General features: G+C 43.1%; 1 protein-coding gene across 2 annotated transcripts in view; it reads left to right on the forward strand.

Moving 5' to 3' along the window:
* Window positions 1–26,660, forward strand: part of ltbp3 (latent transforming growth factor beta binding protein 3) — a 68,477-nt gene that overhangs the window by 20,647 nt on the left and 21,170 nt on the right. For both annotated transcript variants that reach the window (XM_077231218.1, XM_077231219.1), the window contains exons 2-12: window positions 7,762–7,910; window positions 8,144–8,240; window positions 10,435–10,601; window positions 10,722–10,827; window positions 11,691–11,777; window positions 22,743–22,862; window positions 22,949–23,101; window positions 23,749–23,859; window positions 23,956–23,969; window positions 24,089–24,152; window positions 24,295–24,381. In XM_077231218.1, coding sequence (XP_077087333.1) covers window positions 7,762–7,910; window positions 8,144–8,240; window positions 10,435–10,601; window positions 10,722–10,827; window positions 11,691–11,777; window positions 22,743–22,862; window positions 22,949–23,101; window positions 23,749–23,859; window positions 23,956–23,969; window positions 24,089–24,152; window positions 24,295–24,381 — 1,155 coding nt within the window. The remainder of the gene's footprint in view (window positions 1–7,761; window positions 7,911–8,143; window positions 8,241–10,434; window positions 10,602–10,721; window positions 10,828–11,690; window positions 11,778–22,742; window positions 22,863–22,948; window positions 23,102–23,748; window positions 23,860–23,955; window positions 23,970–24,088; window positions 24,153–24,294; window positions 24,382–26,660) is intronic.

The raw sequence follows: 26,660 nt of genomic DNA on the forward strand, positions 1-26,660 counted from the left end.
GCTCTGCCTCCGGCTCTGGAACGGGCACTGGTTCTGCCTCCGGCTCTGGAACGGGCACTGGCTCTGCCTCCGGCTCTGGAACGGGCACTGGCTCTGCCTCCGGCTCTGGAACGGGCACTGGCTCTGCCTCCGGCTCTGGAACGGGCACTGGCTCTGCCTCCGGCTCTGGAACGGGCACTGGCTCTGCCTCCGGCTCTGGAACGGGCACTGGCTCTGCCTCCGGCTCTGGAACGGGCACTGGCTCTGCCTCCGGCTCTGGAACGGGCACTGGCTCTGCCTCCGGCTCTGGAACGGGCACTGGCTCTGGAACGGGCACCGGCTCTGGAACGGGCACATGCTCTGCCTCCGGCTCTGCCTCCGGCTCTGGAACGGGCACCGGCTCTGCCTCCGGCTCTGGAACGGGCACCGGCTCTGGAACGGGCACCGGCTCTGGAACGGGCACCGGCTCTGGAACGGGCACCGGCTCTGCCTCCGGCTCTGCCTCCGGCTCTGCCTCCGGCTCTGGAACGGGCACCGGCTCTGCCTCCGGCTCTGGAACGGGCACCGGCTCTGCCTCCGGCTCTGCCTCCGGCTCTGGAACGGGCACCGGCTCTGCCTCCGGCTCTGCCTCCGGCTCTGGAACGGGCACCTCCGGCTCTGGAACGGGCACCTCCGGCTCTGGAACGGGCACCTCCTCTGCCTCCGGCTCTGGAACGGGCACCGGCTCTGCCTCCGGCTCTGGAACGGGCACCGGCTCTGCCTCCGGCTCTGGAACGGGCACCGGCTCTGCCTCCGGCTCTGGAACGGGCACCGGCTCTGCCTCCGGCTCTGGAACGGGCACCGGCTCTGCCTCCGGCTCTGGAACGGGCACCGGCTCTGCCTCCGGCTCTGGAACGGGCACCGGCTCTGCCTCCGGCTCTGGAACGGGCACCGGCTCTGCCTCCGGCTCTGGAACGGGCACCGGCTCTGCCTCCGGCTCTGGAACGGGCACCGGCTCTGCCTCCGGCTCTGGAACGGGCACCGGCTCTGCCTCCGGCTCTGGAACGGGCACCGGCTCTGCCTCCGGCTCTGGAACGGGCACCGGCTCTGCCTCCGGCTCTGGAACGGGCACCGGCTCTGCCTCCGGCTCTGGAACGGGCACCGGCTCTGCCTCCGGCTCTGGAACAGCAGACACTGGCTCCGGCTCTGAAACAGGAGACACGGGCATGTCCAGGATCCGAGCCAGACGCTCCAGATAGTCCGTGAGTGCCTTGGCGGCCACACAAATGGGCATTTCCGGATCTGTCTCAGACTGGGCAGACGGGACGTGAACAGTCTCTCGCTGGGCAGACGGGACGTGAACAGTCTCTCGCTGGGCAGACGGGACGTGAACAGTCTCTCGCTGGGCAGACGGGACGTGAACAGTCTCTCGCTGGGCAGACGGGACGTGAACAGTCTCTCGCTGGGCAGACGGGACGTGAACAGTCTCTCGCTGGGCAGACGGGACGTGAACAGTCTCTCGCTGGGCAGACGGGACGTGAACAGTCTCTCGCTGGGCAGACGGGACGTGAACAGTCTCTCGCTGGGCAGACGGGACGTGAACAGTCTCTCGCTGGGCAGACGGGACGTGAACAGTCTCTCGCTGGGCAGACGGGACGTGAACAGTCTCTCGCTGGGCAGACGGGACGTGAACAGTCTCTCGCTGGGCAGACGGGACGTGAACAGTCTCTCGCTGGGCAGACGGGACGTGAACAGTCTCTCGCTGGGCAGACGGGACGTGAACAGTCTCTCGCTGGGCAGACGGGACGTGAACAGTCTCTCGCTGGGCAGACGGGACGTGAACAGTCTCTCGCTGGGCAGACGGGACGTGAACAGTCTCTCGCTGGGCAGACGGGACGTGAACAGTCTCTCGCTGGGCAGACGGGACGTGAACAGTCTCTCGCTGGGCAGACGGGACGTGAACAGTCTCTCGCTGGGCAGACGTGACGTGAACAGTCTCTCGCTGGGCAGACGGGACGTGAACAGTCTCTCGCTGGGCAGACGGAACGTGAACAGTCTCTCGCTGGGCAGACGGAACGTGAACAGTCTCTCGCTGGGTAGACGGAACGTAAACAGTCTCTGGCATGGCCCCTCTTCTCCGCTGAGTCCTCATTTGGTCGGATCGTTATGTCACGGAACGTGCAAGATAAAAAAGGTGTGAGGACTCAAATGCAGAGAATGGTAATTTATTACAAAAATAAACAAACACAAAGCAAAAACCCACGAGGGGGAAAAACACAATAAATAAGAATGAAACAACTGAACCTTAACATGAAGTGGGGAACGGGGAATCACGGGGAACAGGAGACATTAGACAACGATCCGACAAAGACTGCAAACAAGAGGAGACTTAAGAAGGGAACAAATCAAGAGGGGACAGGTGGAAGAACTCAAACAATAATCAGGTAACGAGGGGGAGGGATCAGACAACGACCAGAGCACATGGCCCAAAATAACAAAACACCCATGTGCAACACAAGACAGGACAGGCATGTGACAATAATCAGTTTGTTTGGAGCACCAACCACCAATTACATGTCTGAACATTTCTGCTTAATTGAGCTTTGACTTTATATGTTCATATATTTTTAAGCGTGATCTTTTTTCTTAATTACTCAATCCAAGGGTGAAGTACTGATCTGAAAAGTGTTGGCTCATCAATATTAATTAGATGATGTTATGTAACATCAGTCATCCAGTTGCAGGTCAGTGGTTGCTCAGCCATATTAGGATTACTGCTCGTGTGTTTATTCAATCCAGTGCCAAAGTAACCAGTTGACAGAGGTGTCTACCTGGTCTTAAATTTGTTGTTTTGCATGCTCAGTTAAATTTTTTCTTTAATATTTTAAAAATGTATTTGATGACATTACATTGTAAGAATTTGGCAAAAATTTAAGTATTGGTTGTGTTTGTTCCACATCTGATCAATCCACTTCCCTTTTTTATGTTTCGATGGGTCTCTCATTAACCACACTCGCTAATCTGAACTGAATAACCCTGCGGCTGAAGCATTCGTGACTAATGTTGACTGGTGCTAAAGTGATTCATCTGTGTGAGGAGCTGGATGGGTGTGAAAGCACTGCTGCTTTATTAATGAAAGAGCTCCCGTCTCCTCTCTCTCTCTCTCTCTCTCTCTCTCTCTCCCTCTCTCTCCCTCTCTCTCTCTCTCTCTCTCTCTCCCCCTCTCTCCTCTCTTTCTCTCTCTCTCTCTCTCTCTCTCTCTCTCCCCCTCTCTCCTCTCTTCTCTCTCTCTCTCTCTCTCTCTCTCTCTCTCTCTCTCTCTATCTCTCTCTCTCCCTCTCTCTCTCTCTCTCTCTCTCTCCCTCTCTTTCTCTCTCTCTCTCATATACATAGATTAATAAATACAATTAATTAAAACATCAGTGGTTCATGGTTATGTCATGTGTCTTTCTGCCACATAGAGCCCTTGCTCTGTATGTATGTGTCTGAGCTTGCTGGCCTTTAAGTCAGGGTATCTGAGGAATGTGAACATTTCTTTGCTTCTTCACCACTTTAGCAATGGCAGTGTACCACTGCACTCATGTCTCTCTCTCTCTCTCTCTCTCTCTCTCTCTCTCTCTCTCTCTCTCTCTCTCTCTCTCTCTCTCTCTCTCTCTCACACACACACACACACACACACACACACGCACCCAATGGTCTATTTCCTGCTCAGCATTTAGGAAAACGGCTCACACTTGGCACCTTAAACACATGTGTGAATTTTTTACACAGTCTAATTTTTTCCTTTTGTACTATGTCATTTACTCATTTCGCTATTCATTTATTTTTTTCATTCTCTCTGTCCTTCCAAACCTCTGTCTGAAAAATGATGATATTCCTAGTTGTTTCCTTTGTTTTGGAAAAAAGTTTATGGCCAATATTTTAAAACTAATTTAAATGCTGTGTGTGTTCTAAGAAATTATTAACTGTGTGTGTTTCTCTTTGAGTGAACTGTGTGTGTGTTTGTGTGTCCCCACAAAGATGACAGTCCATAATCCTTGTTCGTGTGGGTATATGTTTTGGTCCCCATGAGTAATACAGCTCATAAATCATACTAAGTGATGTTTTTTGAAAATGAAACAAGCAGGTTTTTATAATGGGTATGTTAAGGGGATATAATATACAGTTTGTACAGTATAAAAACAATTATGCCTATGGAAGGTCCCCATAAAACATTAAAACACAATGTGTGTGTGTGTGTGTGTGCGTGTGTGCGTGTGCGTGTGCGTGTGCGTGTGTGCGTGTGTGTGTGTGTGTGTGTGTGTGTGTGTGTGTGTGTGTGGTTTCAGAGAAAAGTCAGAGCACATAGATTTCTTCAAAGCTCTGCTTGTGAAAGGTACATTTTTAGGGTTAAATACATTTATTGAGCATAAGATGAAATAAACAGTAACAGACAGAATGAGAGTCTACACTGGGGAACAGAAATGACTGACAACAACATTGCGCTAACAGTTTTGAAGTGTTTGATACTTGTCTCTGAATTTAATAAAAAAAGTTAACAACGACCTAGAAATCAGAAAAATGTTTCTTTGTCTTACAAAAACTCATTGTCTAACACCACGGGATGGTGTTTAATATGTAGTTTTGTAAACACTGACTATTTAATTATTTCTTTAATAATTATTAAATTAATACTAACTTTACAAATTTAATTATTATATAATCTATCTAATTATTTATCTGATTATAATTTGATGAATATTAAATATTAATGAGCTAAAGTTTGGCTTCTTTGGGTTGACTTGCACACATACATACCATTCATAAGGGTTTTTTTTAATGAAAAATATGCTTTTATTTAGAGCACAAATTGATCAAACATTGTTTTTACATTGTTAAAAAAATCATATATATTTCAAATATTTGTTGTTCTTTATAAACAAAAAATATTAACCAGAACAATTTTTTTCAACATTGATAATATAAAAATAAAATGTTACCTAGGCACTAAATCATCATATAAGAATGATATCTGATGGATCTTGAGACACTGAAGACACTTGAGTTAATGACAGTTATTTGACACTGTAAGAATAATACAGTTTTTTGCTGCATTTTTTGATAAAATAAATGCAGCTGTTTTGATCATAAGAAACTTTAAAAACATTAACCAAATCTTAACAGCCTCAAACTTTTGAATGGTCTAGAGATTCCACCAGAAGTTGATCTCAAGAGACTCTTATTGACATACAATAAGAATAAGGGGCAATACAAGTACTGTATTGCATACCTCTGATAAGAGATGTTTTTGTTCATAATGAAACCTCTGACTTTTGATTGAAGACTTTGGTATCTTGACAAATCTGAGCACAGTCTGAGACATTGTTAAGATAGTTCGATACTTTTTTGTGTTTTACCTAGATGACAGATTGAGAGCAAAAGTCTTAATTTGCTCTCTAATCATATTGTGGTCTGGGAGAATTTACAGATGAAAGACATCTCATATAATTTTGATTCGGCACAGGATGCTTTTTTAAATGATCTTTTACCTAGTTGACTAAGGCTGAAGTAACCCACTGTCATGTGATGTACACTACTTTTATTGAGTAGTTTGACTTACACCCACAATATATGTATTACATCAAACCAAGAGTTTACTAGTAGTGTGATGACCAGAACAGAAATTAAATTGATGTTCAAAAATCTTTTAAGAATCATTTAATCTAAGGTTATTTTTCCTGCATGTCTCAGATTAAAGCATTTACAGGCTCGGGTGTGTGAAGATGATTTATTCACTGATGTGGCAGGTTTATGGATTCAGCTGCCTGCTCTTTATACCGAGGTGTGAGGAAGCTGGAATGAAGCTTTCAGCTTCTTTCTGTAAATACATAGTGATTTTCAGACTGGCAGTGGATTAGACGAGCAAAGCAGACACACCCCTGATGAAAATCATCACACATTATATACGCCCCACCCATCTACACACACACACACACACACACACACACGCACTCATACGCACTCATATTGGGTCTGTTAAATCCATTACCATTCTCTTTGGCGCAGACAAAGAGTAAGAAAGTATTTGACATTCCTCAGAAATCATAAGCACACATTATGTTGTAAGATTTCTAGAGTTTTTGTAAGTGTTCTGGCCCTTCTGGGATTACAGTAAATATTTTATTAGGGGAAAAACCTACATTTTCGTTATAAGAGGACAAGATACTACAAGAGCATCGCATATGTCCTGAGAGCTAAAGGCTGCTGGGAAAAGTCACATGTATGTGTGTGAATTAGTGGTGTAGTGAAGTCTAAAGCTGTATTTTTGAAACCTCTGTCTGTCTGGAGTACTGCAATTAACTCAGCAAGCACAGACACACTCAAACATTCCCACACACACACAGACAGGTTCACACACACACAAGCCTACACAAACTTATGAATACATATGCACATCATGGGCAAAAACACAAGTTTCTACATAGAAAATCACAATATACACACCATATATATACATATGTATTCAATGCACACCCATTTAAGACATCAAAGCTTCACGGTACAGATGCAGACACAGACAGAATGGCACTTTACATTCAATATATGTCTCTGCTATGATTACTGGCAATTAGAAAGATAGAAAGTAATGAATCAAGGATGAAAGGAATAAAGAAAGTACGTTTTTAGTTTTAAGGTCATTTTTGTTTTATATAAACTGGTTGTTTGTTGATGTCTGTCAGATGTCTTGGTTTTTCTTTAATTGTTTCTCTACTAATCACATTCTCATAAAGTCATCCTATTTGAACGTAGAGTAAGAATGGCGGTGCTGTGGGAGCTTGAATCAGCGTGAGTGTGTGTGAGTGGTAATCATACGCACGCAGACAGACTCCCACCAGCTATAATTGTTTCCGTGTGTTGTCCTCATCAAGCTACAGGAGAAGCCACAGTCTGCTACTGCCAGCCTGATCATATGCCTTTATGCTCCTCTGCTTGTCTGGAATCAAGAATCTGATTTTGTTTTGTTTTTTAGATTTTTGCAGTCTACTGACTTCATGTTTGTTGGCTGTATCGTGGCTTGCGCATGGTTACTTCATGTTAGTAACTAATGTTAACAAACTGAGACCTTATTGTAAACAGATATAGTTGCAGATTTATTACTTGAATGGCTTGAGGGTGAATAAATCATGGGGTAATTTTCATTTTAAAGTGAACTACTTCTTTAAAATCATTGCTTGCATTAATGTAGTACTACACTCAGTTACAACTTGGATTTTCATTTTACACTTTTTCTTTTGTTGTAAATTTGAGAAATCCATAACTTTGGGTTATATTCCACTCTGTGCATTAAATATCAGTTCTTACTATGCTTGCTGTCATTACTGTCCCTTATGTTATGATTTTATAATGGAATGTTTTATTTGTCATTCTCTACCTTTTATTCAACTGACACCAAATGTACTGTTGATTAGAGTAGTTCTTCATAGAACAGAACAGAATAAGAAACAGACACTGGATTTTCCCCTCTGAAACCACCAAACTGGTATTAAATAATGATGTTACTTGTGCCAGTGTTCCAGAATAATCTGGTTAAGCCTGGCTTGATTTTTTAGACCACATAAGAGCGCTGTAACCAAACCACAGTCTGACGCACAACAATATAAAGCAGATATACAAATGTGGAAAAAAGTATCGTTAATTTATTTATCAACTATATGATATACAGTACAATAATATTTCAATTATATGATAGTTCATAATAATACTATATAAATATTGTCAAACCCTATGTGGCATGCCTAATCTGTAGTCTGTGTGTGTTTGCAGTGGTGTGTCCTCTCACCTGTATGAATGGAGGAGTGTGCAGTACCCGCACACACTGTCTCTGTCCACCAGGCTTCACCGGACGCCTCTGCCAATTCCCACTTCGGACTCAAGCTTCTCGAGGCAACAAGCAGCCTGTCTACACCCTGCAGGTGCCCATCTCCTTTACACCACTTGCTCCACTGACTTATCTGTAAATGCACCCTTAGACAAATCAAAAACTGTTTTTTCCAGTTGCCATCTTGATTCTTAACAAACAAACTGATGGGGCAGAGACAGTTGTGATAGAAATAATATTCTGAATGTGTCTCATGTCCTTTAAGAATTTTGTTAGATCCTGATGTTTTTAGAATAATAATTGACTGAGAATAAATGAATCTCCCAGAGTCTGTCAGAGCCAGGTGGCACAGGTGGGCGGCAGCAGATGACACAGACACACTCTGTGTTCACTCTGCAAGGCACTGGACATCACTCTTCTGAAGGTAATTGGTGCACAGGACATTTTCATTTTCCATTTGAACTGAACTGTGGTCTCATTCGCATTCATTCATGTCTGTGTGTGTAAATCTGGTGTGAGAATATTTTAATGCTGAAATAATGATTGGCTAAAGCTCTTTCTATAACGTTCTGTGCATCTGTAGCTCAATATGGGATGGATAGTCTTGCATGTGCACAGGGAAACATGATCACATGTCGTCTAGGTCTATGTTTAGTCTAGATGTTTAATGTGTTTTTTGCAGTGTTTGTTATTGTTAACTAAAACTAAAACTATTAATAAAAGTTTCTGTTCATTGAAATAAATCTAAAGTAAAATAAAATAGAAATTTTAGATGAAAGCAAACCAACATCACTCGTTTCCGTGTAGAATACAACTTTTTATTGTCTTGTTTGTAGAAATTTTCGAATGGTTTGGTGTCAACATACCTTGATGCCTTACTGAAACGACATACAGGTCTCTAAAGTCTTTTGATCAGTTGCTTTTAACTGTTCCCAGCTCTAGACTAAAACTTAGGGGTTGATCAGGAATTTTTGGTTGCTGGACCTAAACTGTGGAACTTGTTACCCTTGCACATTAGAATGGCTCAGACAATATCTAGTTTTTTAAAGTTAGTTAAAAACTCATTTATCATCTCAGGCTTTTAATTCATCTGGGTGCCGAGTCATGTTTTATGTGTTTTCTTTATGACATTTCTGTATCTTTTGTTTTTATGTTTTATTGGTATTACTCTTATTATCTCTGTACAGCACATTGGGCAACTATAGTTCTATTAAATTGTGCTATATAAATAAAACAAAGAAAGAAAGAACAAAAAATATTTGCTTAAAATTTAAATGTTTCTTTGGCAAATAACTAAATAAGATAAGTTGAAGTAACAAAATTACAAAATCTAAAAAAATAAATAAAGCTCAATAGAAACATAAAAAAACGTAATAAATGACAAAAGTACATAACAAAATTACTAAAAACTGAAAACTAAAAAGCTTAACATATTCAAAAGATTAATAAATACTCATCAATAGTATATAAATAATACTAAAATTACATTTTTGTACTAGAATTTGTGATATCAAATAATATATTCACTGATAAAAATGATTTTGTGGTGAAGTAAATACAACAGAAAAAACAATGTAATTTACACGAAAAGGTTAGTTCAAGCAAGAATAAAAAAACTAAGTAAATTATATATTAGTACTTAATTCAAGCGTGTAGAAATGGAAGTGTAAATATCAACGTTATGAAATTAAGTTCAATTACTCAACTTTTCTGATACTGGTGTTCCCATCATGCACTGGGCCTTGAATAAATAATGAGGTAGATTTTTCACTGTTTTCCAGCTGTATATACACTGTTTTATAATGCTTTTGTTGTTAGGATTAGTAACTTGCCATTTTGTGACATTTGGAATTAATTTTCTACTCAAAATGACACATTCAAACACAAAAACGATCCATCAAATGTTACCGTCATTGTGTATTGTCTACCAAGTATTGAGGAATCTGCGTTCACTTAATGTGTATTATCTGTTGTGAATGTGGTGATTCCCATAATATCTATTGTTTTCATTATTTAAATGTTTAGTTCAATGTTATATTGTTTGATTGAAATGTATTGCAAAGGAAACTTCAACTAAATAGATATTACTGAACCTTTTACTAGCTTTTTGTTACTTTCACTTAACTTAGTTAAGCAGAGTTTACTTAGAATCAGAGAATCAGAATCAGAAAGAGCTTTATTGCCAAGTGTGCTTGCGCACACAAGGAATTTTCCTTGGTACTGAATCTACCAGTGCACATATACAAATACAGATACAAGTAAGTAATACAAATATACTACAAATTCTACAAATAAAATTATAAAAAATATGAAAATACTATAAAAATATATGGTCACAGTTGGGTTTTGTCAGAATAAACATTTACAGATTATGAACATATTTACAGTATTTTTAGTATGAATAAATATAAATATAAATATCACCTGAAAAAATTCCATATGTAAAATTTACTTTAAAAATATGTGCAAAAACTTGCCAAAGAAAAATTAAGTTAAGTACTTATTGTTTTTTTCAGTGCATGCTTAATGATTTCTACACTTCATTATTATTAAGAATTTGTTTAAAAATAAATAACTGGATCTAAATCTTATTGTTTAATTTTTATTCATCTTTCCAGTGCAGGTCAATGTCCGTGTTGTTCACGCGCCAGACACTTCAGTTGTCATTCATCCTCTTGACCAATCGGAGAACAAGCCTCACGGTACTAAGACTGTGACCCGCCTCCCTCCACAGACATATAAGCCCAAGGGGAGGTGCTTCCAGGAAACCACACCCAAACAGGCTGTGAGTTACAGAAGTAGATGAGATGATACAGAAAATCTGATTTGCCCTTTAATTATTATTATTCTTTTTTTTTAATAATAAAAAGAACCACTTTAATTCTCATTCTTTCTCTTTTTGTAGTGTAGTAGTAACCCTCTCCCTGGTCTGACCAATCAGGAAGACTGCTGTGGCAGTGTGGGTAATTCCTGGGGCCAAAATAAATGTTTCAAATGCCCATTACTACCATGTAAGTTATTTTCTATTATATAACATTGCTTTCTTTGGGAGTTACATTTTACTGTCTCTGCCTAAGATCAAAGAGTGTTACAAGCCAAAAACAACCCGTTCCCATTTCCCATTCTTTAAAAAAAAAAAGTTAATCTCACCGTCCACTGCTTTCGTTTTTTTAATTCACCCAGTCATAGTTTCACGGGTGAGAATGAAACATTGCAGTCTTGGAGTTAGGTTTCAAAATAGGCTAGAAGAAAAATTCTTCACTCTACTTTCTCTTTGTAACCCATTTGATGTCTCAGAGCTCAGACGGTGATCCCGGCCTGGTGAACGCATCTGTGTGTCAGCGGATGTGTGTTAGTGTTTGCGTTGGAGTGTGTGTGTATGTCTGCGAGTGTCTTCGTGCCTCAGCAACATCACCATATTTTCCTATGACACACCCTTTGCAGTAAAAGGAGACAAAAGTGAAGGATGGAAAAAAGAATGAAAAAATGTTGGCTTTGGTAAAAGCCTTTCTGGAAAGCCACTCTGTCTCTGTTCTCACATGTTCTTATACAGAAGAGAAAATATCAGCTTCAGAGAAATGTTCCCACTGCAGCCCTTTTCTCTCTTTTTCACACACAGAAATGAACCACATCACACACTGCACACCATGCTACCAGTTTCTTCTCAAACTTTAAATTAAATCCCCTCACAGACACTGCTTTCATCAATTCTCTCAACACTTTCTGCCACATTCATTTATATTTAACTTTGTTTAAAATTCCCCATATTGGTTTGATGTTTCATTGTTATGCTCTGGCTTAATCAATCGAACAAAGCAGCTTGTACTGATGGTTTAGTAAATGATAGGTAATTCTCTGAATTTTTTTCATTCAGATGCAGGGAAACACCACACTATTGTAGAGGACTTTGGCTCCTCGTGCCCTCAGGGATACAAGAGACTCAACAGCACTCACTGCCAAGGTAATCTGTGTGTACTTGCTGATTTGTGTGTGTTGTATAGGTTTTACAAATTGTAGGTATGTTAGTTGTCATAATCAAATGTACACATCCATAAGCATTACATGAACTCAAACAAGACAGCTGCCAAACAGTCAGCCACGTGCAGTAAAATAGTTTATACTTCTATTTGCTGGATTGCCAGACCAATGGTTTTTATTTTGTGTGTTTGATATTTAATTTTAAGTCCAACTAGTTTAAGGTCACATGACAGAAGGGTTTTATTTTTATTTTAGACATAAGATTCAAATTAAAATGATCAAATTAACCTTAAAGCTAAGACTGTTCATAAATACATTCTTGGCGTAGAATAATTCTTGGCATCCACAATAAAAATCACTGAAATATCCGTCAGTTTAAATGTGAAAAAATTACAGAGGATGAAACCGATGTGAAGTAAGGTGAGTTTGTGATAACTACCATTTGGGCCATCAAAATCCATTGGGCCATAGAAACCTTAAAATCAATTCAAAATCATACTAGACAAAGCTTTGGAGCTATTTAGTCACATTATTGTCTTAATTATGATCTTAATATAATAATCATCTTAGTTATTTTCTTAATATAAATTGTAAAATATTATTAATAATAATTGTTATGATTTAAATAAATTCAGATCATGTATTTAAAGCCACATCAATGGAAGAGACGTCATATGTTAGAAGCTCCTAAGGCATAAAATAAAAAAGTTTGGTTCCGGTTGGTTGTCAGTTGAGGTCATGGGTCGGTAGGGACTTTTTTTTCTTCTTTTTTTTTCTTTTTTTCTCCAGTGGCAGCAAGGGATAGGAAGGAAAATTATTTTTTTTTTTAATTCTAATTTACAGTAGCGATGGATAAGCTACTCTATTTCTTCATAACATAGCCTACCTGTGCATGTACTCTACCACCTTGTGTCCCAGCATGTTACACACACACACGCTGATTTTAAATGTTAGCGCGGGGGCAAACGGGGTTACTTTATTGTAAAGTGTTACCGATTAGTTATACACAGATTCAAACGTCTCGTGAGTTCAGTGTTGTAAAGATCAGTTGTTTTAACCATTCATTAAAACGAATCGGTTCAAATGAGTCATTAGTTCGCGAATTAGACACGTCATTATCGGACGTGTGCGCGTTGTGTGATTATCCCGGCGGTTAGGACATCCCACAAGATTGGTGTCATCACAGAAAACATTTCATCACTGGATAGTTTTTTCGTTTATTTAAAGTGTGGTTTATATGTCAGAATAATGGCACAAAGAACATAAAATATCAGATAATTTAGTGAAAAGCTTAATTTATGATTTCATTGGTTGGGATGAGGCAAGCAAATCAATTGTACACCAGCAAAATGTCTAACAGCATTTATCAGGTTTTAGTGCAAGCAGATGCTTCAGATCTCTGATATATTGTATGTGCCCTTCTCAATGAAAACATTTCTCAGATTCAACCAAGGATGTCTATAGCTGTGGTTCTCAACTGGTTCGGCCACGGGACCCACATTTTACCATGGACATTAAGTCACGACTCAAATTTTTATCAATTTTAACCAAGCAAATGTATTACTCAAAAATGGTTTGAGTAACACACGCACAAGCACTTTACTTAAATTAACTTAACTTAACTTAACATACATATACTTATAAATTATAAGAATATCACTAACACTGATGAATAAACAGTATAATGTAATGCAGTCCCAAGCTATTTTTTGTTAATACAATAAAGTTAATTGTATTAGTAAATGGTATGAGCTACCACAGTCATCAAATAATATAGAAAATAACATAAACTGAAAACAAAGTGGTACTTTAGGATAAGTGGTTACATTTACATTCAACCAAATAATCTGTTAGTAATCGGATTGACGGCTCAATTAGACTGAAAAGCCTTCATGTAGGCTAAACACCTTAATCGTTCGAATGAAATTTCGATCCGATTGAAAGAGGTGGTTTATTCCTTTTCTAATCCGATCGAGAGGAAATGTAAACACTTGATCGGATTGAAAACCGAAACTGAAAGGACTGCACATGTGCAATGACGTTGAAATAGCGTAATGATGTATGACGCACGGAACAAGCTGTTCTTCCTGTTGAATAAAGTGTCATATAAATGAGTGTCCTGTCATTCTAAAATTCTGTCTGTGAAGTGGAGCAAGACAACATCCCACCAGTCCTTGTTTCGGATTTTCAGCCACAGACAACAGGTTTTGGGCGCAATAAACGGCACAACGGTTCATATGCTCATTTACTCCAAATTATGGCCAGAAATGGATAAATAGTAAGTCTGTTGTTTAAAACAAATAAAGAACCAATGTAGGAGAATGGTTATTATACGCAAACAGCGGGAAACTCAGTATATTTGTGCAGTGTGCGCATGTCAAAAAAATCTGTTTAGATTTGAAGCTTGACATATAAACGCGCATATCCCGATCACATGTTTAGCGTTCATAAACACTACATTCAGATTCATCAATTGGATTGAATTCAGTCCGATTGAAACAAAAGTTGTGCATGTAAACGTAGCCAGTTACAAAAACTACAGCTACCATGGTAAAAACACAATATAGTGTAGTGATTTAAACTCAAAACTGTATTGCGACCACTGATTTATGTAATGCCTGGATAGGTCATGATGTTCTAAACTGCCATCAGGCAGTAAAGCCACCGGAAGCGTTTGAGCGGCCATCTTACGATTCCCTACCAGCAGAGGGCCCCAACGGCCATTATACAGAGATTGGTAGCTCCGACGGCACTTTTAAGATGTTTTTACACTTTTAAGCCGTGTAAAACGACTTTCACAAAAGGATGTAGAAAAACTGCCCACAGGTTGTAATTCAAGCCCTATAAGTAGTAATTTATATACACAATTGTCGATATTCCCGTGTTGTTTTCTCCGAGGCAAGAGTAACATTAATGCTTCTTCTTCAAAAAAAAAAGATCAGTAGCCTCAGAGCAGCAATAATCACAATATAGCGATACCATTTGACAGCTTCAAAAGAGCTTCGTGCAGAGTCCGTTTACCGTTACTAACGCCTGTTTCACACATACTCCGTGTGCGGCGCAAGAGCAGCACCCGCTATTGTACTTTCACATATGCTGCGTTTGCAGTGCGCAACTGATCTACGGCTGTACCACAAACACAACATTTATTCTTTTTATATATTTATTCTTTATTTTATATCAGCGTATTTTATAAAATAATATAAAAAAAGTTTCAACGTTGCGATTATATTTGTACACAGTTATAGGTATACATTCTTTCACAGATGTATTTAAGTTTAAACTTCACTTAAACGTATTATTCAATGCATTACTTCTATATAGATTTAACGTTATTAAGTTGCTCAAGCAAGTGGCAAAACATTTAAACATGTAGGCCTTATGTTACCATCGCAAACATTTTAAATTAAAACATACAATTGACAAAAATCGCTCTATCATACATTTTCTTTTGCATTTAAATCTTTTTTTACAAGAAATATTGTGGGCCACAATTTAAGAACTTGTTTTTCCTCCTCCACGAAGAGACGAGTAGGCTGCATCCACTATGTCCCGTTGTTGAGGTACTGTGTAGTTCCCTTTCGAAGGGAACTCAACAATACGTCAACGACGCTATGGGGAACGCCTCAGGCGTGACAGGTGTCTGAAATCACTATCAAATCACGTCAATCATATTGACCGGCGACAGCCCGTGAATCATTAGCGTGAATGATTAACGTGCGACCTGGAAGTATAAAAGGGCGCCTTGCAAACATGACAAATCATCTCATCGTCTTCAGGGACTGTCTGTTTGAAAACGCTATTCAATGAAACGGTACGAAAATTAAATGTACAGCACATGAGTGTGCTTTTCTTGCCTGGGAGAAGAGCGCGCACGGGAGATTCTCGAGGGAATCCTCTGTGTGAACTGTGAGCGTTTTTCTCTTAAAACGCTCGCTCTCGTCTGGCCCTCTTCTCGAGTGAAGGGGGTTCAACGTCTGGTTCTCATGGTCCCGCTCGTGCCGAGGCAGAGTGGCGACTTGCATCATGGGCTTCCAGATAGAGCTCGTCGATCATCTTGAGAGTGCTGTAAACCTCTCAGATGATTCGACGGCTGACGAGGGCGAACTGCAGGTCGATGATGAGGATTTTTCACCGACGGTTTCCTGCAGTTGCTGCTCTTCAGGACGAGCAGGAGATGGCTGAGGAGGTTTATAATCAGGTAGATCCTGAACCCTCTCAGCCACCCTGCCCCGAGTATGCAGGTCTGGTGGATGTTGTGGAGCGCGCCGCCAACAGGCTGTAGCTGCCATGGCGACGCGCTAGAGGAGAGACTGCTCGCGGTAGGCTCGGCGATCGGTTTCTCCCCGGCCATACACCACCAGCTCAGGTGAGCCTTCCATTCCTTCCTGATCTTCACACGGAGATCGAGAGGGCATGGAAGAGCCCATGCTCTGCCCGTATTCACTGACATCAGCGGGTTAATTTCGCTGATGTTGATGGGATCGCAGAGCATGGGTATGTGTCGATGCCGCCCATTTGACGAGTCGTTTGCAAACTATCTCGTGTCTGGGCAGGCGTCGACACTGAGAGCTCCAACTCTGCCATCCAAACCGCTAAAGACAACAGCGCGTTTGAATGGCAGAGCATACACGGCAGCAGTTCAGGCTGGTGCTTCCCTGCACACCATGGCGGTGCTGCAGGCATACCGGGCCGACCTGCTGCAGGATCTCGACCAGGGGGCAGGGTTGTCCCCTAAGGCAGTTACTGAGCCGCGCCGAACCACGGCTCTTGCGCTCCGGGCCACCAAACAAACTGCTGCCACGATCAGTCGGTCGATGGCGGCGATGGTGGCCACGGAGAGACAGCTTTGGTTAAACCTGGCCGACGTTGAGGAGAAAGAGAAGGCCTTTCTCCTCGATTCGTCGGTTTCGCCCTCTGAACTCTTTGGCCCCGCCGGCACGCTCAGCTGCTTTTAGGAAAAAACCTACATACCGCTGAGATCCGGTTCCACGCCCAGGCAGGCGGGAGGGCCTGGCCCTTCACGATCTGAGGACCGTAGACAGGGCCAGAGAGCCAGTGTCGCCTCTCGTGCGCCCCCTCTGTGGAGGAACAGGGCGCAGGAAAGGCGTGACTCCCGCTAGAAGAGGGATCTGAGGGAGGTTATCCAGCACAAGCGCATACAGCGTCGCTGATGGATAATCTCCCCGGAGGGCTTCATTAAAAAGAGAATCCAGCCCTCTCCTCTCTTCTGACTCCCCAGACGTTCATTACATCAGGCCTGGCGCTGGGCCTATGATAAGAACGATGTTCCAATGGCCCGCCTAGGCTTGGTTAGTAGAAACGCCTCTTTCAGGCATGTAAAGTGGGGGACCCCAGGTTCATAAAGAACTATCTGGCGAGTCTTCACTCCGCACGCCGCAGGTGAGCTGTCTGGTCTTTTCAAGAGTAAATTTTTGTGAATAAAAATTCCGAAATGTATCTCTCTACAGACCTCGTTCCCTGTATAGAGTCATGGGGTCATGTCAAGGTAATAAGGTAAGAGAACTTTATTGGATTATCAGGGCCCTGAAGTTCCCCGTTAGGTGGCCAGAACGGTAACTGTGTTAGCCTTCGGGCTGCTAGCCACCTCAGGGTAGAGTGGTTGGTCTCTCTCTTTAAATTGTTTTACTTAGAGTGTTGACTGACGCTAGAGCTTCAGATAGATCTTATGTCCGGCCCACAGGTCCGTTTGACTTCTTCCTGAGTATGTCGCCCCTTGAGCTCTGTTTGGGTTTTCATTAGGCTGAGCGATTCTGCAGCCCTTTGTATGGAATAATACAGACTATATTCTTTAGTAAGGCTGTGGCTCCTCCGAGCCCTCAGATAGATCTATGCTTGCAGGCTGGCCCTTACCAGGGCCGCCTCTGTAGCTGGCCTAGGCTGTGCCAGGGATAATAGAGGCGCTCTCCTAAAAATTTTAGCATTTCTTCCTCTGACCCTTCACTGTGTGAATGTTGGTTTCTAGCATCCCTGTATAAACAGCCTCCTCCCGTGGGAGTCGTTAGGCCAAGGCCCGCCCCCTTCTCTGCATTCTGGGGTGACTAGAGTAATGCAGCGTGGTGCTGAGGATGGTTTGTAAGGACATGGTAGGCCTCAAACAGGCCTCCGTGGTATATATGTCTTTATTGAGCAGGGTTAGGCCGTCTTTCGCTTCACGAAGAAGACTGGGTTTCCTGCCCGACCCTGCCATGCAGAACTGGCCTACGGATTTAGGCCGCCAGTTTAGGCTTCACTCACCTCGCTGAGCTACTGCTCGAGCGCTAGGTTGTAGGTGGTTGGCTTTCATTCAAGCCCCACTCCCCTAGGTTGGGCACAGATACATTTCTGTCACCCCTAGAGCCGCTGGCAGGCCCGCACCCTGGTAACCTCAGGGTGAGGTGTGAGTATTCCCCTGTGATACAGGGTAGGTCTGAGCACTTCACTCCCAGTTCTGTTTTATCCCACCTCGCACCACTATGGCTCGGGTCGAGTATGAAGTAAGCTTCACTTCTTCTTTGGTCGAAGTACGCTCCCCTGAAGCCAGAGCATTGCCCTGAGCTGACGCCCATGCATAGATGGTAGGCCCCTGGCTAACTGGGGCCTCCGTTGAGGCAGAGTGGCGTATGTTGTACTCCCCTTGTTTTAAGGGTGCTAGCTTTCTTGCGGAGTACACTGCCATGGGCAATGTGATTAGGCACCAGGATGCTGTAGGCGCTGTGTAAACAGTTTTTCTGCCAACGAAGGCTGCGCCATTAGGTAGTAGGCCTCAGCAGGCCTCCTTGATTGGACAGCCCCCCAGAGGGCACTGTAGGCCAGCTCACTTTACGTGGTTGGCCTTGGTGGTTCGGGCAGTTGACTCACTGATGGGTAGTAGGCCTTAAACAGGCCTCCTCGGAGGTGAGTCCCAACATTGTGGGACATACCTTATAGCGCTACTGGAAGCCCATTAGTGAATTATGCTGTGTAGTATGGTTTCCAACAGTGTACTTTATGGCAGAATATGACTTGCTATTAGCTAGTAGGCCCGACCAGGCCTCCCTGATAGGCGAGTCCCCAGCTGGCTGGCCTTAGCAGGCCACCTTATACTTTCACCCGGACTCAGGGCTCAAAGCTACCAGTGGTTATCAGGTAGTAGGCCACTCAGGCCTCCCTGAAGGTGAATTCCCACTTAAGATGGTTATCGGGTAGTAGGCCTCACCCGGCCGCCCTGAAGGCGAATTCCCACTTACGTTGGCTAATGAAAATCAGGTAGTAGGCCTCTCTGGGCCTCCCTGAATGTGAGCTCCCAAATATTGTGGCTGTCAGGTAGCAGGCCGCTCTGGGCCTCCCTGGATGTGGGCTCCCAAATATTTTGGCTGTCAGGTAGTAGGCCTCACCAGGCCTCCCTGAAGGTGAGTTCCCCACATGCTGTGATTATCAGGTAGTAGGCTCCTCCAGGCCTCCTTGAATGAGAACGGTCAGGTAGTAGGCCTCACCAGGCCTCCCTGAAGGTGAGTTCCCACAGATAGTGGTGACCAGGTAGTAGGCCTCACCAGGCCTCCCTGAAGGTGAGCTCCCCACATACTGTGGTTGTAAGGTAGCAGGCCTCACCGGGCCTCCCTGAAGGAGGAGTTCCCACGTACTGTGGTTATCAGGTAGTAGGCCTCTCTTGGCCTCTCTGAAGGTGAGCATCTCACATACTGGGGTTATCAGGTAGTAGGCTCCTCCAGGCCTCCTTGATTGAGAACAGTCAGGTAGTAGGCCTCACCAGGCCTCCCTGAAGGTGAGTTCCCACAGTTTGTGGTTACCAGGTAGTAGGCCTCTCCAGGCCTCCCTGAAGGTGAGCTCCCCACATACTGTGGTCGTAGGGTAGCAGGCCTCACCGGGCCTCCCTGAAGGTGAGTTCCCACGTACTGTGGTTATCAGGTAGTAGGCCTCACGTGCCTCCCTAAAGGATCAGGTAGTAGGCCTCTCCGGGCCTCCCTGTAACGCTCCCTAGTGGTGCTGGGTTTATGAAGCTAGTGGTCTCTTGCTATCAGTTTCAGCTAGCCTTAATAGGCAGCTGCTGAAGGCGAGCTTGCGCCCTGGCTCGCTAAAGTGTTCATTCTCTGCTAAAGGTTCCCTCCCGGAACCTTTTCTGCCTACAGCCTGGTTTGCCTACCAGGCAGACCTTGTGCTCCCCTCACGAGGGTCTCTATGAGCATGCGGCTTCCTGAGTCTGGTCAGACGGTCGTAGGCCTCTCGTGAGGCCTCCCAGTTAGATCAGCCCTTAGGCCTTCACAGGCCTCCTCAGTGTTTTGAAACACAGACACTGGGTTGATCCGTGGATCGAGTAGAGAAACTCCCCTCGCTAGCAAGGGTCGGAAAGCACTATGCTGAGTCATACTCTCCGGGATATCCCGTCTCTGAGATCCGGGCCGAGTGGTTCACTGCCAGCTTCGCAGTCCCTCGGGTTGGATGCCTTACTTAAGGCATTTGTCCAGAGGCTCTGTCTTCAGACAGACAGGATTTGGCCTGACGAAGTGTCTATGTACTGGCGCCAGGTCAGGCCGTCCTGGTGGCATTTCGGGGTGAGTACGTTCCCCTGAATAGTGACTGGCTGGGGTTCCCTTGGGTTCCCTAGCCACATTCCCTAGAAGGGACCCCTTCTAATTGGAAGCTGAGGTTCCAGGCCCGGAGCCGGCCCAGGTAGACCTTTCATTTAACCATGTTTATGAAGGTTTTTCTGTGAGGCTGTAGCTTGGGCTATGACCGTAGGGAATGCTGTCACTGACAGCCCAGTGTGACCTGAGGGTGAGTGGTTCTAGCGTTTCATTTGAAGTTGCTGGTTCTGACAGTTGTCACTGCCACTTGGCATGCACTCCCCTTAGCATGGCGGCGTTGGTATATCGTTCCCCATAGCGTCGTTGACGTATTGTTGAGTTCCCTTCGAAAGGGAACGTCTCAGGTTACGACTGTAACCTATGTTCCCTGAGAACAGGGAACGAGACAATACGTCTCCCTGCCATGCCGCGGTGCTTGCCTACCGTACAGTCCCTTCAGACGATAAGGTGATTTGTCATGTTTGCAAGGCGCCCTTTTATACTTCCAGGTCGCACGTTAATCATTCACGCTAATGATTCACGGGCTGTCGCCGGTCAATATGATTGACGTGATTTGATAGTGATTTCAGACACCTGTCACGCCTGAGGCGTTCCCCATAGCGTCGTTGACGTATTGTCTCGTTCCCTGTTCTCAGGGAACATAGGTTACAGTCGTAACCTGAGACGTTTTCCTTGCTTTAATTACCCAGGGCTTAAAAGTTAAAAAGAAAATGACTGTGAAAAATATAAGTATACTTTAATTAAATGCATTTACTTAATATTTTTTCATGTCAATCTGTGTTCAGTTTGACCACGAACCATGCGCTGTCACTTTATTTCAGCAGCAGAAATGCATTCGGTTCGGAAACGATTTCTGCACTGTTGAATAGCCTACGCGACGCACCTGGAACGCATCCAGTGTGAACTCTCTAGCCTGTTAACATGGGTACGGAAAAAAATATGCACTGCAAACGGAGTGTGTGTGAAACAGGCGTTAGCGAAGCGGCTGGTCTAAACACATGCATTCATGACTAGAGTTAGCCGTGTTGCAGACGTGTGCAGTGTAAATCAGGAGTTACATTAACCCATACAATTTGTATCATGCATTTCCTGAACATTTTCTTGCTAACTAATCAAAACACTTTATATGAACAAACTACTGATCTATAAAACAAAATAAGAAAGAGCTATATTTTAAGTACACATATAAGGAATTTTTCTTCAGTGATAAATCTTTCATGGTTTTATTTACACTTAAAAATAAATAGGCTATTATATTTTAAAAGTATTTTAACGAGGAGGTAACTTGCTTCTTCTTCTTTCAAAAGGCAAATCACAAAATAAAACATTTAATTACTGCCAAGCAATTTTTAATAAGCAGTTAAAATTTCCGACTTTAATAAACAAATACCTATTTAAATGCTTAGGATGTTTGCGTTGTAAGAATGTTCATTTAGACTTTAGATTTAAAAACGGTGTCTCGTTAGGCAATGTTTTCTCATTCAAATCATAAAATGTCCTATTAATTCAATAGAACGCGTGAGCTCACTGGGGAATACCAATATGGCGGCGCGGTGGCTTCACTGTTTATGACGTCATGAGCTATCCAGTCATTATATAGATCAGTGATTGCTATACACTTTTGGGTCACGACCCAATGGTTGAGAAACATTGGTAGATAGAAAAGCATCCTTCCTTCAGTTCATCATCACAGATATTGCTTCCTATAGAACGTATTTTATCTGAAAAGCTACTTTGCTATCATAGTTGAGGTATGTTAATAGATCTGTGAGCAGAAAAGACCATAAAGCAAAAAATCTGAAAAAGAGTCCCACAATTTATCAGGAGAAATGAAAGGTAAACAATGTGATCAGAGAAAATTGAACAATATATAGAATTTAAGATTAAGTTGAACAGTAGTTAAATTGCACCACTTCTGCAGACGATGAACAAACTGCATACTGTTTAGGTATTATCAGATAAAACAAGCATTTGCTTGAATGTTACAGATGAGTATGAAAATACCCGTAGATATTATTCAGCTTCACTGTAATCCAGATAAACAGCGAGCTACACACTTTAGCTACCAGACTGAATGCAAGAGAACAATATATGTAAAGTTCTGGTCCAAAGAAAAATCAAATAGATTTTTTACATCATTGGCAGTATAAATTCTTTTATAGAAAAGTCAGTGTATAACATTACATGATTTACAAGAAAAAGAGACTTGAGTGCTTTCTCTTTTACATGAAATGTCTCGGTTGGTTTACCTGAATTGAATTGAATTGAATTTGAACTCTTTGAAGGAGAGTCTTTTTACAAATTTATTACAAATCCTAATGATTTGTTTGTTGTTCTCTTGTGGTCTCTTCCTTTCTCTGTCTTAGACATAAATGAATGTATGATGCAGGGGCTGTGTCAGAATGGAGAATGTTTAAACACACAGGGAAGTTTCCGGTGCACCTGCAAACCTGGTTATGTACTGACAGAAAGGACACGCTGCATAGGTAAGACATTAATACATGTGCTAACTCGCACATAACTCATATACTGTATGGCCAAAAAGCACTTTTTACTCTTTTACCATCAACAGCAACAGTTGAGCAGGCGCTCTGTTATCGTATGGTTACGGAAGCAGGGAAATGTGAGCACGCTCTTCCAACACGCCTTTCCCAGGAGATATGCTGTTGCACTGTGGGTAAAGCATGGGGAAGCAACTGTGAGAGGTGCCCACAGGATGGGACAGGTGAGTGTGCCTTGAGAGGGGATGTGCACGTTATTCAGAATTTAATAGTAGAAAACAGGATGCAGAATTGCAATTCAAATTTGCATAAAAGTATTTGTATTTGTTAACTCAAAAAAACTTTTTAAAAGTTTGTTTGAAAGTTTTGGGGAAAGTTTTTAAGGCCCCGTTTACACGAGAGCGCCCGCGGGTGAAAACGTGAAAATATTTTATCAGATGCGCCTTTCGTTTACACGGCGACAGCGTTTTTGGGGCTTAAAAACGCTAAAAAGTGAAACCACCCTCCAGAGTGGAAATCTTAAAAATGCCCCACCGTCGCATTCCCGTCTAAAGGGTAAAAACGCAAATCTGCTCACGGTGGCTCTCGCCGCGTACGCGTTTACATCACAGACATGGAGGAACACTTTATATCTCAGAATGCATGACCTGTGTTGAATTTCTTAGAATTTTAGTTCAGTAAATTCCTCTTCTTTTCATTCTAATTCAACTTCCTTATGTGGCAGTTGAATTCAACTCATTGCTAATTTATTAAGAATTTTGGTCGATCCTTTTGTGTAAATATTTTTGTATATTTAAAGAAGGTTTGACATATTAATGTTTGGTCTTTCTCTCTCTCTAATGCTTCCTTCTCACTCGCTCTGTCTCTCTAGCTTCCTTTAATAAGATCTGTCCAGCAGGGAAGGGGATGTCTTTCCTGACCTATCATGGCACTCTGTCCATTCAGCCCTTCCTGACCAGTATTGACATTAATCATGACACCGGTATAGGCGTTTGAATCAATTCTGAGATAAAGCTATAAACTTGATTGCTGTGATTTTATTTACAGATTATTTATTGTATCTTTGTTTGTGTTCCAGAGGTCAAGCCTCCGGTAAGATTCTGGTTTTCTGTCAAAAGGGTTGAAATTAAAACTCATCTTTGATAGAAATATTAAAAAGTCAGATCAACTATAGACACTTCACTCAATTGATTTTGCCCTCATGTCAACAGGAAGTCCCCATTCAGACGACCACGCCCATGCAGCTCTCACCAATCAGCACGCGTGGACATCCAGGTACCCTTTAGAAAGCATGTTTCTCTGTTGCTCGACTGGTAAAGCATGAAAAATAGCAACACAAAATGTGTAGTTTAAATTCAGTTGCTTTGCGTCAATATGGTATCCACAATTACCTCTATTTCTCCTTCCATCTCTTCAGTCATTGTGGCCAAGCCGACAACTCCTCCCATAGTCCTGGTGCCTCCTGAGAGTGACTCACTAGAGGTGGCCCAGACACAGGTCTCACGTGAGTTCCATGACAACTTGTCAGTTAACAGGCTTGTTTGAGATGCGCCTTGCCTCGCCTGTAATGTATGCGAGAGTAAGCGGCTGCAGTGAGGGGAGAAGTGAGAAAAAGTGCAGACAAGCCGAACAGATCTCTCTTCTCTCAGTGGATCTGACACCTGTGAGATCAAAGGCGGATATTGCGGGATTCACAGGATTCACGCTCGTGCACAGTGTTTATAATAAACTGGATGTAATTTAAGTACTGTTGCTTTTATATGAAAATAAATATAATGAACAAGACACCCAAAGTACTTGTTATTTAATTACATACCAAATACATGTTTATCAAAATTTTTTACTTTAATTATAATATTATATTATAATTATAATTAATTATGATATATAATTAATATATGTTTTATATATATTTTTTATAAATATGACAACAATCAAATAACCCATATAGAGATCACACTGTCAGAGAGTTTGGGAATACTCACATATAATTTATACACATAAAAACATGAGATCAGAGTTTTTAAAATCAAACAGTTTAAAAGAGAACAATACATCACGGTTGTTTAAACCAATGAGCATTAAGCTGTGTCGTCAGCAAGTCGTTTCACATCATGCTTTCTGATCAGCGCAGCCGGTGGAGAGCAACTGCGCTCCACTGCAGAATCCGAAACGTCTGCCTTGCGATCGCAAGGGTTTTTTGACATACATCAGCATGACATCAGAGCAAGGCGGACCGCACTCGGACACATTTCTAACCGGTGATCGGTTCTGCTCAGATTTTGCTCATCTCAAACAAGCCTATAGACACAATATTGGTTCATGCAAAGTTCGTTTTGGTAATATGGGGTCATGAACTGAATAAAATTTTCCCTGAGGGTTTGATATATAAGAGGTCATCATATTATAAGAATATACTTAAAGTTTCAAAACGTCTCGGTTACATATGTAACTCTCGCTCCCTGAGTAGGGAACGGAGACGTTACGTCAAGTTACGTTTTGCTTAGAAGCCTATCACCTTTCGAGTATTAAAAAATGAGCCAATGGCAAAGAAAGGCCATGGGTCTGTGGAATTTGCATAGCGTAGCTCCGCCCCATCTCGTGGGTATATAAGGAGGGACGCTGGCAACATGCAGATTTGTTTCCTGCTGAGGAGCCAAGACTGAACTTGGCGTTCCAACGGAACAGCGGAAGTGGCAGGAAGACGTAACATCTCCGTTCCCTACTCAGGGAACGAGGGTTACATACATAACCGAGACATTCCCTTTCGTAGTCACCACGATGTACATCGAGTGACAACGAAATGGGGGTACCAGTCTAATCACGCCACCTCTCGGCTGTCTTCCAGTGCCCTGCGTAAGTGTGAGCTCCCTGTCGTTAGACTGGCACGGACGAAGGACTTTAATACAGGAATGTCAAGGTACACTGGGGAGCATATCTCAGCGGAAATATGCAAACCATGCCCGCCCGAAGGGAGGTCTTAAGAATACACATATGACCCGCGAGTGGGTTGCATACGGAAGAACACTGGAGTGTCCAGCCCGTAGGGTGGAATCTTTCAACTCCAGGGGAGGCAAGGTGGCTTGCCAAGTGAAAGACACATGCTCATGGAGGCTTACAGTGGAAATACACATGTGGGGGTCACCCAGCGGGGGAACCATGCACATGGAGACACCTAGCTAACTGCGAAGCTGCCGGAGGCATAACCTTGGCGTTGACGTCAATAGTGCTGGAGGAACACAGGGCTTCTTAGGGAAACTCACCTGAGGAGAATATCGCACGTATCCAGTCCATGGAGCTGAATGGCGAGCAAGCAAAGACACCTGAGCGGATCCTAGTTACCGGCTAGTTGAAGCGAGTATACGAGAGGACACTGGCTCCACTCTGAGATTATAGAATCTCGAATGTGTTAGGTCTCGCCCAGCCTGCAGCTCTGCAGATGTCTGTTAGCAAGGCGCCATGCGCTAGAGCCCAAGAGGAGGCCAGACTCCGAGTGGAATGGGCTTTCACACCAAGGGGGCACGGTCGACCTTGCTGCTGGTATGCCAAAGCAATGGCGTCCACTATCCAGTGAGACAACCTTTGCTTGGAGAGAGCCTTTCCCTTCAGCTTCCCACCATGACAGACAAAGAGCTGGTCTGAGGTCCTGAAACACTGTGTCCTGTCTACGTAGGCACGGAGAGCGCATACTGGACAGAGCAGTGCCAAGGCTGGGTCTACCTCCTCCTAGGGCAGCGCTTGCAGGTTCACCGCCTGGTTTCGAAAGGTGGTGGTAGGAACCTT

This window comes from Siphateles boraxobius, unplaced genomic scaffold, assembly GCF_051911475.1.
Source record: "Siphateles boraxobius isolate OS27281-9 unplaced genomic scaffold, OSU_SipBor_1 16, whole genome shotgun sequence".
Taxonomy (NCBI): Eukaryota; Metazoa; Chordata; class Actinopteri; order Cypriniformes; family Leuciscidae; genus Siphateles; species Siphateles boraxobius.